Source organism: Colobus angolensis, unplaced genomic scaffold (assembly GCF_000951035.1).
Source record: "Colobus angolensis palliatus isolate OR3802 unplaced genomic scaffold, Cang.pa_1.0 Scaffold41, whole genome shotgun sequence".
Classification (NCBI taxonomy): Eukaryota; Metazoa; Chordata; class Mammalia; order Primates; family Cercopithecidae; genus Colobus; species Colobus angolensis.
The window spans coordinates 2,277,238-2,293,833 of record NW_012117488.1 but is presented as its reverse complement, the minus strand read 5'-3'; the positions used below and the strand labels follow the sequence as shown (position 1 = coordinate 2,293,833).

Below are 16,596 nucleotides of genomic sequence, written 5' to 3'. Positions count from 1 at the left end.
ACCATGAGCACCATCACTCACCAGGCTCAGGAGAAGCTGTGGCATCCTTCTAGGACCTGAACTACCATGATTTATTGATTTTACAGGAGTGGCAACTAAGGCTGTTCCTCTTTCCTATAACTCAAAATCAAGATTGGAGATAAGAGGATACAAGGCCAAAGAGAAGTTCATAAAACTTGTTTCTAAGTGATATTTGGAAATCATGAGATACAGTGCTTATCTTTCCTTAGATAAGGTCTATCTATGTGGTTGAACTAACAAAGCTAACCAGGGCACGATCCTCACTTACAGTGGAGGAGAGACCTCCACTGAGTTTGGGATTTATTTTTAGCTTAGTTTGAATTGTATGGGATTTTGTGCTGTAACTGAAGATAGTTCAATGCCCCACTACCAGAGTTGACTATCTGAAGGATGTCTTAAAACTGATTCTAGGTGACAGAGCATGACCTTGGTGATAGAAAATTCAATAGGTGGTGGGTATCAACCTAAAAATTTGATGTCAATTTTTAAGATTGATCAAAGCCTGTTTCAGTGCTGATTTCTGGTTGTTGAAAGGTGATTGATAATTTATTTTCATGGGTTATGATTCCTTGAGAAACTCCAGCAGCTAGAGTTTGAACACATTAAGGAAATTTGGGCCCAATGTTGGATCAAGTGATTTTAGGCCAATTAGTACCATGAAATTTGTACCATATCCAGGTTACAATCAGTGTTATAAATTCTTAAGTCTCATATACATATATTCCTTATTAAATACTTTTTCCATTCTATATCAAGAAAAATAACTACAGTCATCCCTCAGTATACATAGAGAATTGGTTCTAGAACCACTGTGGATAATCCATGCAAAATCCTTGCATACCCAAGTCCAGCAGTGGCCCTGCAGAATTTGTGTATACCAAAAGATGACCCTCCATATATGTGGGTTTCACATTCCTCAAACAGTGTATTTTCATACTGTGTTTAGTTGAAAAAATTCCATGATAAGTGAACTCAAAGTTCAAACCCACGTTGTTCAAGGGTCAACTGTAATCAGATTGGAAGTTGCTAAGCACAGAATAACAATGAAATAAAATAAACTACTTTCAAAAACATATACTTACAGCATATTTTGCTAGAGCCTAGTTACGTCTTTCAGAGAAAGAGTATTTATACTTTAAAAAGTCAAGAAAAAAATAGACATATTCTTCCAGTAAGACAATACAAATCTTTATTTTGTATTTCTCATGTTATCACCTTCTTCATTGTTTAACACTATCTAATAAAAGATTAATTCTGTAAGAAAGGTCTGGCCCTCAACTGGTTCCTGGGACATAAAGGGTAGGCCCTTAGAACAACCAGCCTTATAATAAATGTTTGGACATGTTGAGGGCTTGAGTCATACCGGGTACTTTATGCTAAATATGTGATTTATGGTAGAAGTCTTAGGATATACCATACCAGTTTGACCTCTGAAGAGGCAGGAGTCTGAGCAAATAAGATTAGCCACATGAGCACTCCATTCCTACATGACTGCCCTCTAATAAAAACACTAAATTTGTGTGACCATCCCTGGTTGACATGTGTCACACATTATTTGTGGGAGAATTAGATAATGTCTGTGCAACTCTCAAGGGAGAACACAAATGCAAGCCTATGCTTGGTTTCAGACTCTGGTCCATGTCCCTTTTGTTTTTGTTGGTTTCAATTTGTAGCTGTTCAATGTAATGAGTTGTAACTGTGAGCATAACATTTTTCTGAGTTCCATGTCTTCATTTTTTAATATTTTTAAATTATACTTTAAGTTCTAGGGTACATGTGTACAACGTGCAGGTTTGTTACATATGTATATGTGTGCCATGTTGGTGTGCTGCACCCATTAACTCGTCATTTACATTAGGTATATCTACTAATGCTATCCCTCCCCCTTCCCCGTCCCCAGACAGGCCCCGGTGTGTGATGTTCCCCTTCCTGTGCCCAGGTGTAATCATTGTTCAATTCCCACCTATGAGTGAGAACATGCAGTGTTTGTTTTTCTGTTCTTGCGATAGTTTGCTGAGAATGACGGTTTCCAGCTTCATCTATGTCCCTACAAAGGACATGAACTCATCTTTTTATATGGCTGCATAGTATTCCATGATATAGATGTGCCACATTTTCTTAATCCAATCTATCAATGATAGACATTTGGGTTGGTTCCAAGTCTTTGCTATTGTGAATAGTGCTGCAATAAACATACATGTGCATGTGTCTTTACAGCAGCATGATTTATAATCCTTTGGGTATATACCCAGTAATGGGATTTCTGGCAAATGGTATTTCTAGTTCTAGATTCTTGATGAATTGCCACACTGCCTTCCACAATGGTTGAACTAGATTACAGTCCCACCAGCAGTGTAAAAGTGTTCCTGTATCTCCACATCCTCTCCAGTACCTGTTGTTTCCTGACTTTTTAATGATCGCCATTCTAACTGGTGTGAGGTGATATCTCATTGTGGTTTTAATTTGCATTTCTCTGATAGCTAGTGATGATGAGCATTTTTTAATGTGTCTGTTGGCTGCATAAATGTCTTCTTTTGCAAAGTGTCTGTTCATATCCTTCACCTACTTTTTGATGGGGTTGTTTGTTTTTTTCCTGTAAGTTTGTTTTAGTTCTTTGTAGATTCTGGATATTAGCCGTATGTCAGATAAGTAGATCGCAAAAATTTTCTTCCATTCTGTAGGTTGCCTGTTCACTCTGATGGTAGTTTCTTTTGCTGTGCAGAAGCTCTTCAGCTTAATTAGATCCCATTTGTAAATTTTTTCTTTTGTTGCCATTGCTTTTGGTGTTTTAGACATGAAGCCCTTGCCCATGGTATAGCCTAGGTTTTCTTCTAGGGTTTTTATGGTTTTATGTCTGACATTTAAGTCTTTAATCCATCTTGAATTAATTTTTGTATAAGGTGTAAGGAAGGGATCCAGTTTCAGCTTTCTACGTATGGCTAGCCAATTTTCCCAGCACCATTTTTTAAATAAGGAATCCTTTCCCCATTTCTGGTTTTTGTCAGGTTTGTCAAAGATCAGATGGTTGTTGATATGTGGTATTATTTCTGAGGGCTCTGTTCTGTTCCATTGGTCTATATCTCTGTTTTGGTACCAGTACCATGCTGTTTTGATTACTGTACCCTTGTAGTATAGTTTGAAGTCAGGTAGTGTGATGCCTCCAGCTTTGTTCTTTTGGCTTAGGATTGTCTTGGCAATGTGGGCTCTTTTTTGGTTCCATATGAACTTTAAAGTAGTTTTTTCCAATTCTGTGAAGAAAGTCATTGGTAGCTTGATGGAATGGCATTGAATCTATAAATTGGCAGTATGGCCATTTTCATGATATTGATTCTTCCTATCCATGAGCATCGAATGTTCTTCCATTTGTTTGTGTCCTCTGTTATTTCATTGAGCAGTGGCTTGTAGTTCTACTTGAAAAGGTCCTTTACATCCCTTGTAAGTTGGATTCCTAGGTATTTTATTGTCTTTGAAGCAATTGTGAATGGGAGTTCACTCATGATTTAGCTCTCTGTTTGTCTCTTATTGGTGTATAAGAATGCTTGTGATTTCTGCACATTGATTTTATATCTTGAGAGTTTGCTGAAGTTGTTTATCAGCTTAAGGAGATTTTGGGCTGAGACATTGGGGTTTTCTAAATATTACAATCATGTTATCTGCAAAGAGAGACAATTTGACTTCCTCTTTTCTTAACTGAATACTGTTTATTTCTTTCTCCTGCCTGATTGCCCTGGCCAGAACTTCCAACACTATGTTGAATAGGAGTTGTGAGAGAGGGCATCCCTGTCTTGTGCCAGATTTCAAAGGGAATTCTTCCAGTTTTTGCCCATTCAGTATCATATTGGCTGTGGGTTCCAATCAACAGAAAAAGAGAGAATCCTCCCTAACTCATTTTATGAGGACAGCATCATCCTGATACCAAAGCCTGGCAGAGATACAATTAAAAAAAGAGAATTTTAGACCAATATCCCTTATGAACATTGATGTGAATATCCTCAATAAGATACTGGCAAACCGAATCCAGCAGCACATCAAAAAACTTATCCACCACAATCAAGTGGGCTTCATACCTGGGATGCAAGACTGGTTCAATATACACAAATCAATAAACGTAATCCAGCATAAACAGAACCAAAGACAAAACCACATGATTATCTCAACAGATGCAGAAAAGGCCTATGACAAAATTCAACAGCCTTCATGCTAAAAACTCTCAATAAATTAGATACTGATGGGATGTATCTCTGAGTTCCATGTCTTCTAAAGAGTCATTGATCCTGAGAATGGCCTTGAGGTCTCTTGATCCCACTTTGCTGTCAAAATGGGATTCACTAGAATGTCTCTGAATCATTGAAACATGTCAAAAGCATGCTCAGAAAAGGAAGGATGAGTGGTGCTTATAAGGTGTTCTTATTGTGCCCCGACTGAATAGTGTCTTAGTCTTCTTGAACTATAGTCCTTAGATAACATTAAATGAGATTCTTATCACAAGCATCAAAGCTAACCAAAATAGATCTATCCAGTTTTGAAAGTATCAGATTTGACCTGATGTGAAATATCAGATATTGAAAGCTCTAAAATTGTCTTCATTTCTTTACAGATCTGGGTGAATCACTCTATAAAGCAGAGATAAAAATTCTTTGATACAGTTTTATAGAGACTGTGATACATGAAGTTACAGATTTGTGTGAGCTCATAGATTTGTCTGAGTCACTGCATAAAGCACAGAAAAAAAAATTAAGTCTTTGGCCCAGTTTCACGGAGACTGTAAGACATGAGTTCGAGAGTACACTGTACCAAGAAAATTTCTTTTCTTCTCATAGCTTTTATTGTATTGTATTGTATTGCATGTTATTTTTTGAGACAGAGCCTCACTCTGTCACCCAGGTTCTGTTGCCTAGGCTGGAGTGCAATGGCACGATCTCGGCTCACAGCAACCTCTGTCTCTCAGGTTCAAATGATTCTCCTGCCTCAGCCTTCTGTGTAGCTGGGATCACAGGCATGTGCCACCACACATGGCTAATTTTTGTATTTTTAGTAGAGACAGGGTTTCACCATGTTGGCCAGGCTGGTCTCAAACTCCTGACCTCAAACGATCTACCTGCCTCAGCCTCCCAAGTTGCTGAGATTATAGGTGTGAGCCACTGCACCTGGCCTCGTAGCTTTTAAATCATCTCAGAGACCTTAACCTGGTGTCGAGAATTCAAACAACTTATTACCACTGATCTCTGGGAACTTCATGAGATTTTGCCAATCGAAAATAATCATGCATGCATCATCCTATTGTTTTTATAAAAGAAGCTTATTTAGCACATGCTATGCCTGAACATACTCCCAAGGGGATGGACAGAAAAATAAGTAAGGTATCTGTCTTAAAACAAACCTTACCTTTTAATTTGAAACAAATACTATATTGCAATAAGTTCATGTGGGCCAAGACTATATTTATAACCTGGAGGCCCTAACTTCCTATTTTAACAGCTATTTTATGATGACTTTCCATGATCTGGGTACCATGGGCAACTTGGATCCGGATTCCAAGGGTCCTTGAAATATTTGAGTGTTTGTATTTCCCTAGTATATGGGTATCCAGTAAATGGCTCCAGAGGTTTCCTAGGGGGAGAACTTGGGAAATCATTATCATTCATTTGGGTCTGGAGTTGCAGTGTCCTTTTCCTGGGGTACTGCCCTCCACTCCAGCTGAGTTCAGGGTCTGAAATTAGCTCAGATCAAGGCTATGAATGTGACACTTTATCGGGGCTACCTCTCAACCTCCTGGTAGACAGCATTTATTTCACTTGATTGTTTTCTCTCCTTCCCATTTAACCCTATGGCTGGTCCACTGTATTGGCCATCTACAGAATTATGTCAGTCATTCAGGCCTTGCCATTCATTACTATAACTGAATCTTCTTAGATTCTAACAATGAAGGGTCAACACCAGGCCTCTATGTGTCTGGGTCTATCATCCCCCATCAGGGGGTTCAGTTCTGGAAAGGCACATTGTCCTTTCTATCTGAGCCTACTGCAAAGAGACCACTACTGACAAGGTTGGCAGGATCCCTGTTATCAGTGCTTAACCTTAATGTTTGGTAATTTATGCTTCTAACACCTTAAAACTTGAATTCAGAGAAAGGAAGTAGAGGCTACCATAGCTGAGATGTCAAAGGCCACAGAAAAGTGTATGCCTTGGTCTCAAAACAAATAGAAGCAATTGGAAAACCAGGCCAAAATGAAAACAAGAATAGGATTCCATTTTTTTTTGCATTCTAGTACTCAGATCTTAGTCTTAGACCCCTCATTGGGCTGGCTGATATAATTCCTAGAAGCAACAAGCAATTTCATCATCTGATAGCCAATTTCACGGCTTTTCTTTATTGTTATCATTATTAGCATTGTCTCTTACATTTTCTTATCTATTTCTGAATAGGTAAAATAAGATTTCTTTACAAAATTCAAGAGTTTAAAGTGAAGAGTATGTGTTCCTTCAACCTCTACATTCACCTGGTTCTTCCCAGAAGGAGCTAATAATAATAGATTTTCATTAATCTTTCCAGAGATATATTTGCATGCTTGTATATAATAATTGCATTTTTTCTTTGGTGATAAGATAATCTACATTGCTTTACAACTTGTTTTTCTTTTTTTTTTTCATTTTACAATATCTCTTCAAGACCATTCTTTACTGGTATAAAGAGAGCTTCACTGTCAATTTGTTTACTGGCTATATAGTATTCCAGTACATGCACATACTAAAATGTATCTTACCAATCTTATGTGAAGGACATTCAAGTACATTCCAATATTTTGCCATTAAAAGCAGTGCCCCAGTGGATCTTTTGTATGTAAATGATTTTTCAAAATTATATTTCCTAAAAGTGAACATAGTTTTTCAAAGTGTGTATGGATCTGTTTTATCTCATGTGGGCCAGGCACTGATATCCTCTAACAAGCACGTTTTATGTTTAAAACTTTGCTAAATGAGGGCCAGGTGTGGTGGCTCATGCCTGTAATCCCAGCACTTTGGGAGGCCGAGGCAGGTGGATCATTTGCGGTCAAGAGTTCGAGACCAGCCTGGCCAACACGATGAAATCCCGTCTCTACTAAAAATACAAAAATTAGCTGGGTGTGGTGGTGTGCACCTATAATCCCAGCTACTAGGGAGGCTGAAGCAGGAGAATCTCTTGAACCCAGGAGGCAGAGGATGCAGTGAGCCGAGATTGCACCACTGCACTCCAGCCTGGGCGACAGAGTAAGACTCTCCAAAAGAAAAAAAAAAAACAAAGCAAAACTTTGCTGAATGAAAATGAAAAACATACAGATCAAGATAAAAAATAGTGCAAAGCATATATGTATGATCTATAATATCCTTAATAGAGGAACTCATGCTCTTTAAAGAGCAAACTCACACCTTTGACAACCTGACCAATGAATTCAGCAGGAGCAGACAATATTGAAGGTAGCTCATTGACAAATTTGTCCAAGATATGTGCAATCCAGGGAGTATCATCATTTTTTGTAGTATCAATCATATGTTTTAGTTGATTTATCTCTTCATTCATCTCCTCACATTTCTTCTTAAATCCTTCATCAAGCAAATCTTTCTGGATCTAAAGAAAATGTAGGAAGGAAAGTAAAATTTTAAAAATCCCTATTCTCTTAAGACTTACATTTTGTATTTAAGACCTGTGTGAAATTTCCTTTATTTTACTCCTAAAAACATTTTATCAATTATTAGAGGAGACTTTGGACCTAGACATTGTGAGGAAGCATAGTTTACAACTTTACTAATATTCACCCACATTATGGTTTTGCTATGGTGCTAACCCAGGTATGAGGACAAATTCTACATGTTCCTGCCCAAAAGATGCCAGTTGGGAGGTAGCCATTGGTCTGATTGCATAAATTCTCAGTCCCAATTGGGCAGTACGGTCACCCATATAGTAGGAATGAAAGGAACTTATAAGCTGATGCAGAAATCCCTTATGAGAGAACTTTCAGATGGACAATGCAGGAATTCTCCCTACACTGTGTGCTAATTTGGGCAGGCTACCCACACAGGGTGACAACTGCAGCAAGTTTCCCTTTCCTGTCCTTTTAAGTCTGGACATTTCTGAGAGTTGTATGTCAGCATGGATCTACCTCAGGGTGTTTGGGTGGTAGTAGAGCTCCTGGTAATATGTGCTTGGTGAAGGAAACCAGTTGCCATTCACATCAAATACACTGTGTGGAATATATGTTTAACCTCTTGAGATTACTTTTAAAATCTCCCCAAACAGCAGCTCCAACCATATCTATATTCCCCAAGGACTTGTAAGGATCATAGTCAACCTTACCTCTCCAGAATCTAAGTATAGAGAATATAGAGAGGAATTCCAAGTCTTACTGAAACAATAAACACACACACACACACACACAGAAGGATTCAGGGCTTTTAGTGACTCCCAAGCAGCAAATGGTGATGTGCTTCCTTCCAAGATGCTGCTGTAATCTTCAACAGCCCTTCCTGAGGTACCTGGGCAAGGACCATCTGGCCTGCTGAGGCCAAGGGCAGACTTACCTTCAGCTTGTGCTCCAGCATCATATTCTGCTCTCTCAGTAGGTGTTCTCTCTCCATCTGCAGCTTCTCCTTCAGTTGGGCTATGTTTTCCTTGAGACTCTTCTCTTGAGCCTCCATCTGTTGCTGCTGCTCCTGTAATTTCTGTTTTAAAAGTTCCTGTTTCTTCTCAGCTGCCTCCTTCTTGGCCCGATCCACTGCTCCATGAAGGTATTAGAAAGAGAAGAAAAAAATAGGTGAAGATTCATCTCCACTTTTCTGAGCTGAGAGACTAAACCAAATCTGAAAGGCAGGGTGAGAAATCACAGAATTTACCCAGGTTCACACCAGTAGGAGCACATTCGAGAATGTGATGGGAAAGGCTCTACCTGTCTGGCTGAGGTACAATCATAGCTCCCCTTGTTATTTTCAGATTTAGCAGAGTGTGTGTTCCACAGAAGAGGAAATTCTTCATTTTGGGAAGGTTTTCCTGTTAGATCTGTTAGAGGGCATTGTATCAACATACCCCTCCCGCTGTAAGCTAAGCCCTGCCCCATACCTGCTACTGCCTTCGCTCTATCAGTGAGGGCTTTATCCGACTGCAAGATGGATTTCTCTATCACCACCTGTGACTCCAGGAACCTCTGGAAGACCTCTTTTGCCTATGGAAGCAAGAAAAAGCACTTAGATTTCCAAAATCGATGTTGTGTGTATTAGTGTTGCAAAAACAATTCTGGTCTTGTAACTTTTGCTTTATGCCTAAAATTCTAAAGTGGCCCCCTACAAAGTGTGCAGGCTCTTTAGTGTGACCAGAGCCCCTCCTCAACTCCTGCTTCCTGTCTCCCTCCAGTGCCTCTCCCATGGCTATGATATTTCCCTGTACCTGCTTTGGGTTCTGGCCAGGCAGAACTATGTGTACAGGTGTACAAACTCTCAATCTCTGATACTTACATATGGTTGTCTTTCAGTGTGCAATGCTGCCTCTAACCTATGCTCTTGCTTTCTCCTGCCACTTGCTGGCTACAACTTTAGGCAAGTTATGTAATCATCCTTGGGTACTAAGTTCAGATCTGTAAAATTTCCAAAATAAGGGTGCTTCTTAAAGTCGTTAGGAAGATGAAATTAAAATGTCTAGGGAAGAGTTGAACAGTACACTGTAGGTAATAACAGCTCATTGTGAGTTAGTTGTATTACCATCACCTAGGTGGTGGTAAGAAACACCAGGTAGGTAGCCCATTTTCCACAGGTCCGTAAATGTCATTACTCTCTGTGTAATTGTCTATTTATTTCATACTCTCTCATTTTAATCAGCTTTGAATGCAAAGATTCTACTGTAACCACGCAAATCACCAGCTCCTGGCACATGACAAATTTTCGTTCTGTCTCTCCTGGATTTCTGAATACTATATTCTTTGTTTGAGGATAAAAATTTTTATTCTAAGAAATAAATGATAAATAGTGGACATTGAAAGCTAAGGTGTTCTGCTATCCTTCTGCTCTCTTATTACCCACGGCTGGTGCTGAAGACTCCATTCACTCTATCCTATAAACTTCCCCATGTTCCCCTTATTCCTCACCTTTACTCCTTTCCTGGGGACTTGCCAATAGTCCTGTTCAATCTTTTCCTTTGTTTCCATGTAGAGCTTGTGCCCTCCAGGAACAGAGAAACTTCCTGCTGAGATACTTTCCATTAGGCCCTTTGAGAGCTCATTGAGTTTAGCCTGGCAGTATTGAACGGAGGACTCTTCATTCTGCAGCAAGAAATCTCCCTTCTTATTCATTGTGATTTCCTGCAAGGGAAATGTAGAGAGATGTCACCAGAAGAAACATATGGAGGAGATGAAATTCTAAAGAATCTGGTAGAAGAGTCCATCTAACTGTGGTCCTCATGAGAAAAACATTCTAGTGGAGTAGATGTGGAATCAGAAACACAAAATTTCACATATTCACAATGCTAAAAATTCTCTTCGAGGCTATGGAAAAGTTCGTTAACCTTCTGAGCTTCAGGTTCTTCATCTGTGACATGATGGGACTACATTCCATAATCTCTATGGTTTGTTGCAGTGGTAGCATCCTGTGCTCCTGTCCTCAATGGTACAAGGATACAAGAAGGAGCAATGTAAGTTAAACAATGGCCCGGAATGAAGATCTGGTAAGACAATCTTTGTTTCCTGGGAAAGGTAGACTATGCACAGAAAACCTGCACCGCTCAGGGATTACTTGTGCATATTCAGAGCAGGCCAGGAATCCTTAGAAGTGTTCACTTAAGATCTTACGGGATCTGTATTGATTTTTACCTTAGTTATCTGAAGGTTTTCTCATTAAGTGCTTAAGGTTTGGGGAGATAAAAGAGGGATATGTAGTCTTTTGAAAAAGTTATTCCTCAGTGACAGATTAGCATTGGTGTCAATAAAGGCAAGTATAGGCTTCATTCTTCAAGGGGAAGGATGATGAACAGTAATGACTAAGGCAAATTACCACGAGCTTCTTCTGGAATTCCTGATTTTCATCCTTGAAGGAGTGCTCCATGAAGACTGCAATGGCTTCCCTCTCACAGGCCGCATGCACGTCCAGCAGCTCCTGGAGCGTGTCTGTGGGGAGCTTCACTCGCTGGGCCATCTGCTGGCTGTAGTAGTCGGCTGCCCTCTGCATGGCAGCTGAGTTTTCACGCTGGGCCAGAGTTATCACTGCATTCTCCAGACAAGGCACCGCTCCACTGTTGATGGCATCTACGTAAGTCACTGCCAGAGTTCCCAGACCTAAATGGACCAGGAGATTTAGGGGCTAAATATGAAATTAAAGTTCAATGGGATCCTAGGCTACATTTCTGAGCACACACACATGCATGCACACACACGCACGTGCACACATGCAAACACGTACACCCACATCCCTACCTCCTTCTGCTATTATCACTTTTATTTTCATAATGACTCTTCATATTTATGGATCTCCAGTCCAGAGTGCTAAAAAATTTAAATATCTACTTTTATCTAACATACTAGAGGGTATACAGGAAGTACAAATTCTCATTTAAAAATTACAAGAAAAGTAGTTTATACAGATAAAATGATGAGGCAGGGCAAATAGTATTGCATTTATTCCTAATTCGAAAGCTATCAATGTATTTTCAGGGAATTATGGGCTAATATTTATTTATTTCTAGACTTTTTTTTTTCTTGAAGCACAGGCTGGAGTGCAGTGGTGTGATATTGGCTCACTGCAACCTCCACCTCCCGGGCTCAAGTGATTCTCCTGCCTCAGCTTCCTAAGTAGCTGGGACTACAGGCATGTTCCACCATACCCAGCTAATTTTTGTATTTTTTGTAGAGATGGGGTTTCACCATGTTGTCCAGGCTGGTCTCAAACTCCTGAGCTCAAGTGATCTGCGTGCCTCTGCCTCCCAAAGTACTGGGATTATGGTGTGAGCCACCACCCCCAGCCTTCTAGAGGTTTTTAAACTTCAACATATCTTTTGTATTCTCTTTGCAAAGAATACTGAACATATAGGACTTATCCTAAGAAAATATTATATGTCTGTTTTTATATTCAGTTAGTTATTTTATCAGTAGAGGATTTTTTTTTTTCAGATATGAGGAAGCCACAGATATCAGTGACAGAGTTTGCAATATTGGAGAGGAATTTGTAAATTGCAGTGTGATAATTATACACATTTCTTCATCGAGTGTGGATACCTGTATACACATAGTTCTATATGGAATCTAACAAAAATTCTGAGAAACACATTATACAATATATTCAACACACATGAGGCACCACAGAAATGTAAAAAGGAGACTCACGATTCCCAGTGACTGTGATTCCCTCCCTGAGGGTCTTGGTTCTTGCATGCGTGAAGATGTAAGAACGGAAAATGTTTGTTTGTTCCTGGAATTTGGGATCCAGTTGCTTTTCTGACACCTTCTCGATATTGGCTAGAAGGACTTTGTCATGTGTTGGCCGGTCAAAGACAAAACACTTCCGTTTTGGAAAGAAATGCCTGATGCACTCCCTGGGCAAATTGGATGCTTGAACTTTGGGATTCTTGCCTGAAGGATAAGAAAAACGGAGAATATAGTGAAAACAGTCTTGGTATAAGGGAGCTAAAGGTATTTTTGACAGGGTTTATATTGTCTTTTTGCCATCTTCTAGGCTTACAGACCTCCTTTAACATAAACACTCATGCAAAGTGGTCTAACACACACATATATTTTTATTAGATAGGCTTTTCTTTATAATTTCATGTCTAGCAATTATCTGTTCAGTCATTTTCTAAACACAGAAAAGCAGAGGAGAAAACAGGGATCACAAGCATCTTATTTTTAGAAAGTCTTAGCACCCATTGTAATCTGAATGCTAGAGTACTAATTGTATAAAGAACAAATCTGTCTTGAATAATTTATCCGCACTTTAAACTCTACTTTTCTTAAGTGATCTAGGCTCCATTCCTAGAGCTCTTCAACATACCCCTCAGTCCCCATTTCTACAGACCTCAATCTAGTCTCAAATACAAATGAAACCCAAGAGATGACGGGCAGTGTTTAGCAGATCACACACCCACTGGACCACCCACAACCCAGGCCACATGCTGATACCTTGAATCAGCTTCAAGGCATTCTCCAGGTACTCATCTTCTGTGATAGGGTCACCATTCAACTTCAGCTCCAGAGTGAAATCCCGTACAGTCCAGATAAAGTCTGGAAAGAAACTCACGAAGTCCGTGGAATCTTCTACCCCATCAGGCCTTGGGTAGGACTTTGCCTTAATGAGTTTTGTGAGCTCCGTCACGTAACTAGGACTTAGGTAAGGAAAAGCAACTGTCTGCTCACAATTCACATATTTCTTTTATAAAAATATTATAAACACTCTCTTTTGTCTTGGGTTCCCTGTGCTGCATCAAATTAAAGGGAAGGAGGAAATGACTGGATCTCCATTCCCATAATGTCAATGAACCTTGGTGATTCTGTTCTGTTCCTGGAAGGATACTGCAGCTGCTCCAGGGCCTGGTGGTTGATGGTGCTCATGCTGTTGTAGACGAAGGTACTGCACAGGAGCACAGCCAGGGCGAAGATCCAGGAGTCATTCTTAGGGTCACCCTAAAAAGCACATTAGAGCAAAGGACTTAGGAGTGTAGTCTTTAGAAATTCACTGAGACATTTATTTTGTCAGTCTTTCATTTATGATTTCAGCTAATGTACTTGCTATACAAAGAAGATAGACATGAATGTAAACAACAGTTTGACAGTACAATATGTCTTCTAATCAACAGTTTGACAGTACAATATGTCTTCTAATCTTTTTTTTTTGAGACGGAGTCTCGCTGTGTCTCCCAGACTGGAGTGCAGTGGCGCGATCTCGGCTCACTGTAAGCTCCACCTCCCAGGTTCAGGCCATTCTCCTGCCTCAGCCTCCCAAGAAGCTGGGACGACAGGCCTCTGCCACCACGCCCAGCTAATTTTTTTTTTTGTATCTAATCACAATTTCTTTACATATAAAAAGATTCTAATCTTCATAGGGTTTTTCTTTTCCTCAGTTGGATGAAATAAGATGCATATATGGAAAAACTAGTAAAATATCTGGTTCTCAGTTGGATAGTCATGATGAGTATGAACACTTCTTCAGTCTACACATATTTATTGGCCATGCATCATGTAACAAAACCATACCATAGTATGCATAACTGGGGATTGTAATTATATTCAATTAAATTCAGCAAACACTTATAGGAAACTGAAGAATGTTTCTCACTGTTCTTATGTTTAGAAAAGCAAATTTAATAAATTTACTCTCAAGATGACTATTTCAAAGTTGTGACAAACAGTCATAATGATAAATCCAATAAAAATGACTATTTTTAAAGAGATAACATCTTAGTAATGTACATAAGAAGTGGAACCCATAGCTATAATGTTAAATTAAAAATTACAAGTCTATCCTAGAAGATAAGAGCTATGAAAATTGAAGAAAGTGTATGTGGTATGAGGGCTTCCTGGAAGTCATAAGCTGAATGTTAAAGAATTGATACAATGTGGATTTGAAGACATGAAGGTGATTCTGCAAGTAGAAAGACCCACAGAAACAAAATTAGAGATTGTAGATTTCAGGAATCTTGGCAATAAGAATAGAGTTTATTGGTCTGACTGAGCAGAGGGTAAGTGCAGAAGATAAAACTGCATAGGGAGCTCCAGTACCTGGTTGATTAAGGGCACTAAAGGTCAGGCTAAATTTGTTTTTATAAATTAGAGCATGTCTAAATTATAGATAGTCCAGGAATTATTTCTACCCTAAAAAGCATGTGTAACTGGTTCCTAAAGCAAATACAAAAATTGAGATCTAGAGATTTCTACATGATTCCAGAAGATTCTATATGGAATTTTGGAAGTAGGAAGAATAGCCTATTCATTACTTTATGCCCAACAATCCCTAATTTTTAAAAAAGTAATCAATGAGGATTCTTCTTAGAAGTAGGACTCGTGACAAACAATAAACTATTTAGACAGGAGTATATTACTGTTTGATAGATGACTTTAGAGTACCTATAAAAATCCCAAAGGCATTTTGTTTATTATTATTTTTTGTAGAGATGGGCTTTCACTATGTTGCCCACGGTGGTTTCTAACTCCTAGTCTCAAGCCATCTCCACTGTCTCAACCTGGCCCCAATAATATTCTTAAATAAATATAAAAAACAATCCTAAAATTAACACAGAATCACAAAATGCCCTGAATAATCAAAGTAATCTTGAACCAGAAGAACATAGCCTGGGGCATTATATTTCTTCATTTCAATATATATTGCAAAGCCACAGTAGCCAAAATAGTATGATACTGGCATAAAAGCAGACACATAGATCAATGGAACAGAAAAGACAATGCAGAAATAAATGTATACATCCACAGTGAACTCATTTTTTACTAATGTGCTGAGAACATACATTGAAGAAACAATGGTCTCCTCAATAAATGGTGCTGGAAAAACAGATATCCACATGTATGCAGGAGATCTATATTTGATCCCATTTACACCATACACAAAAACTACTGAAAATGGATTAAAGACTTAAATGGAAAGTCAGAAACTGGATCCAGAAATCCCACTACTGTGTATATATCCAAGGAAAATGAAGTGACTATGTCAAAGAGAGATCTGTTCTTTTATATTTATTGCTGTACTATTCACAATAGCCAAGGCATGGAGTCAACCTGTTTCCATCAACAGATGAACGAATTTTAAAAAATGTGAAATGTATACACAATGAAATACTATTAAGCCTCCAAAAAGAAGGAAATCCTGTCACTGGCAACAACCTGGAGGAATCTAGAGGATATTAAGCTAAGTTAAATAAACCAGGCACAGAAAGGCAAACACTGCATGATTTTACTTACATGTGAAATCTAAGAGTTGAACTCATGGCAGTAGAAAGTAGAATGAAGGTTACAAGGAGCTAGTGGTGAGGGGAAAAGGAAGGTTGGAAAATGTTAGTTAAAAGATACGAAATTTTAGTTAGATAGAAGAGGGAAAAAAGATATGAAGCCATAAAAATAACAGAAGAATATACAGGGAAAAAACTTGACGTTGGTTTGGGCAATGATGTTTTTAGATATGACACCAAAAGCACAGGTGACAAAAGCAAAATTAGACAAGTGGGATTGCATCAAATTAAACTGCTTCAGGTAACAAAGGAAACAAGCAGCAGAGTGAAAATGCAACCAATGGAAAAGGAGAAAAATATTTGCAAACCATATATTTGATAAGGGGTTAATATCCAAAATATATAAGGAACTTATATAACTCAATAGCAAATAAAACCTCATACCTCATTAAAAATGAGCAAAGGTGCTGCAATAACTTACGTGCATGTGTCTTTATAATAGAATGATCTATGTTCCTTTGCGTATATACCCAGTAATGGGATTGCTGGGTTCAATGGTAGTTCTGTCTTTAGCTCTCTGAGGAATTGCCATACTGTCTTCCACAATGGTTGAACTAATTTACACTTCTACTAATGGTGTAAAAGCCCACAGCCTCACCAGTATCTGTTAC

At 38.8% G+C, this 16,596-nt stretch overlaps 1 protein-coding gene across 1 annotated transcript in view; it reads right to left on the bottom strand.

Annotated features, from left to right (window-relative positions):
- Window positions 1–7,387: 7,387 nt before the first annotated feature.
- The window catches only part of LOC105521852 (guanylate-binding protein 6-like), a 16,301-nt gene continuing 7,092 nt past the window's right edge, over window positions 7,388–16,596 (bottom strand). The window contains exons 3-10 of the mRNA XM_011956192.1: window positions 13,540–13,649; window positions 13,149–13,345; window positions 12,357–12,602; window positions 11,032–11,312; window positions 10,131–10,343; window positions 9,113–9,215; window positions 8,578–8,771; window positions 7,388–7,627 (exon numbers count right to left, since the gene is read on the bottom strand). Coding sequence (XP_011811582.1) covers window positions 7,388–7,627; window positions 8,578–8,771; window positions 9,113–9,215; window positions 10,131–10,343; window positions 11,032–11,312; window positions 12,357–12,602; window positions 13,149–13,345; window positions 13,540–13,649 — 1,584 coding nt within the window. The remainder of the gene's footprint in view (window positions 7,628–8,577; window positions 8,772–9,112; window positions 9,216–10,130; window positions 10,344–11,031; window positions 11,313–12,356; window positions 12,603–13,148; window positions 13,346–13,539; window positions 13,650–16,596) is intronic.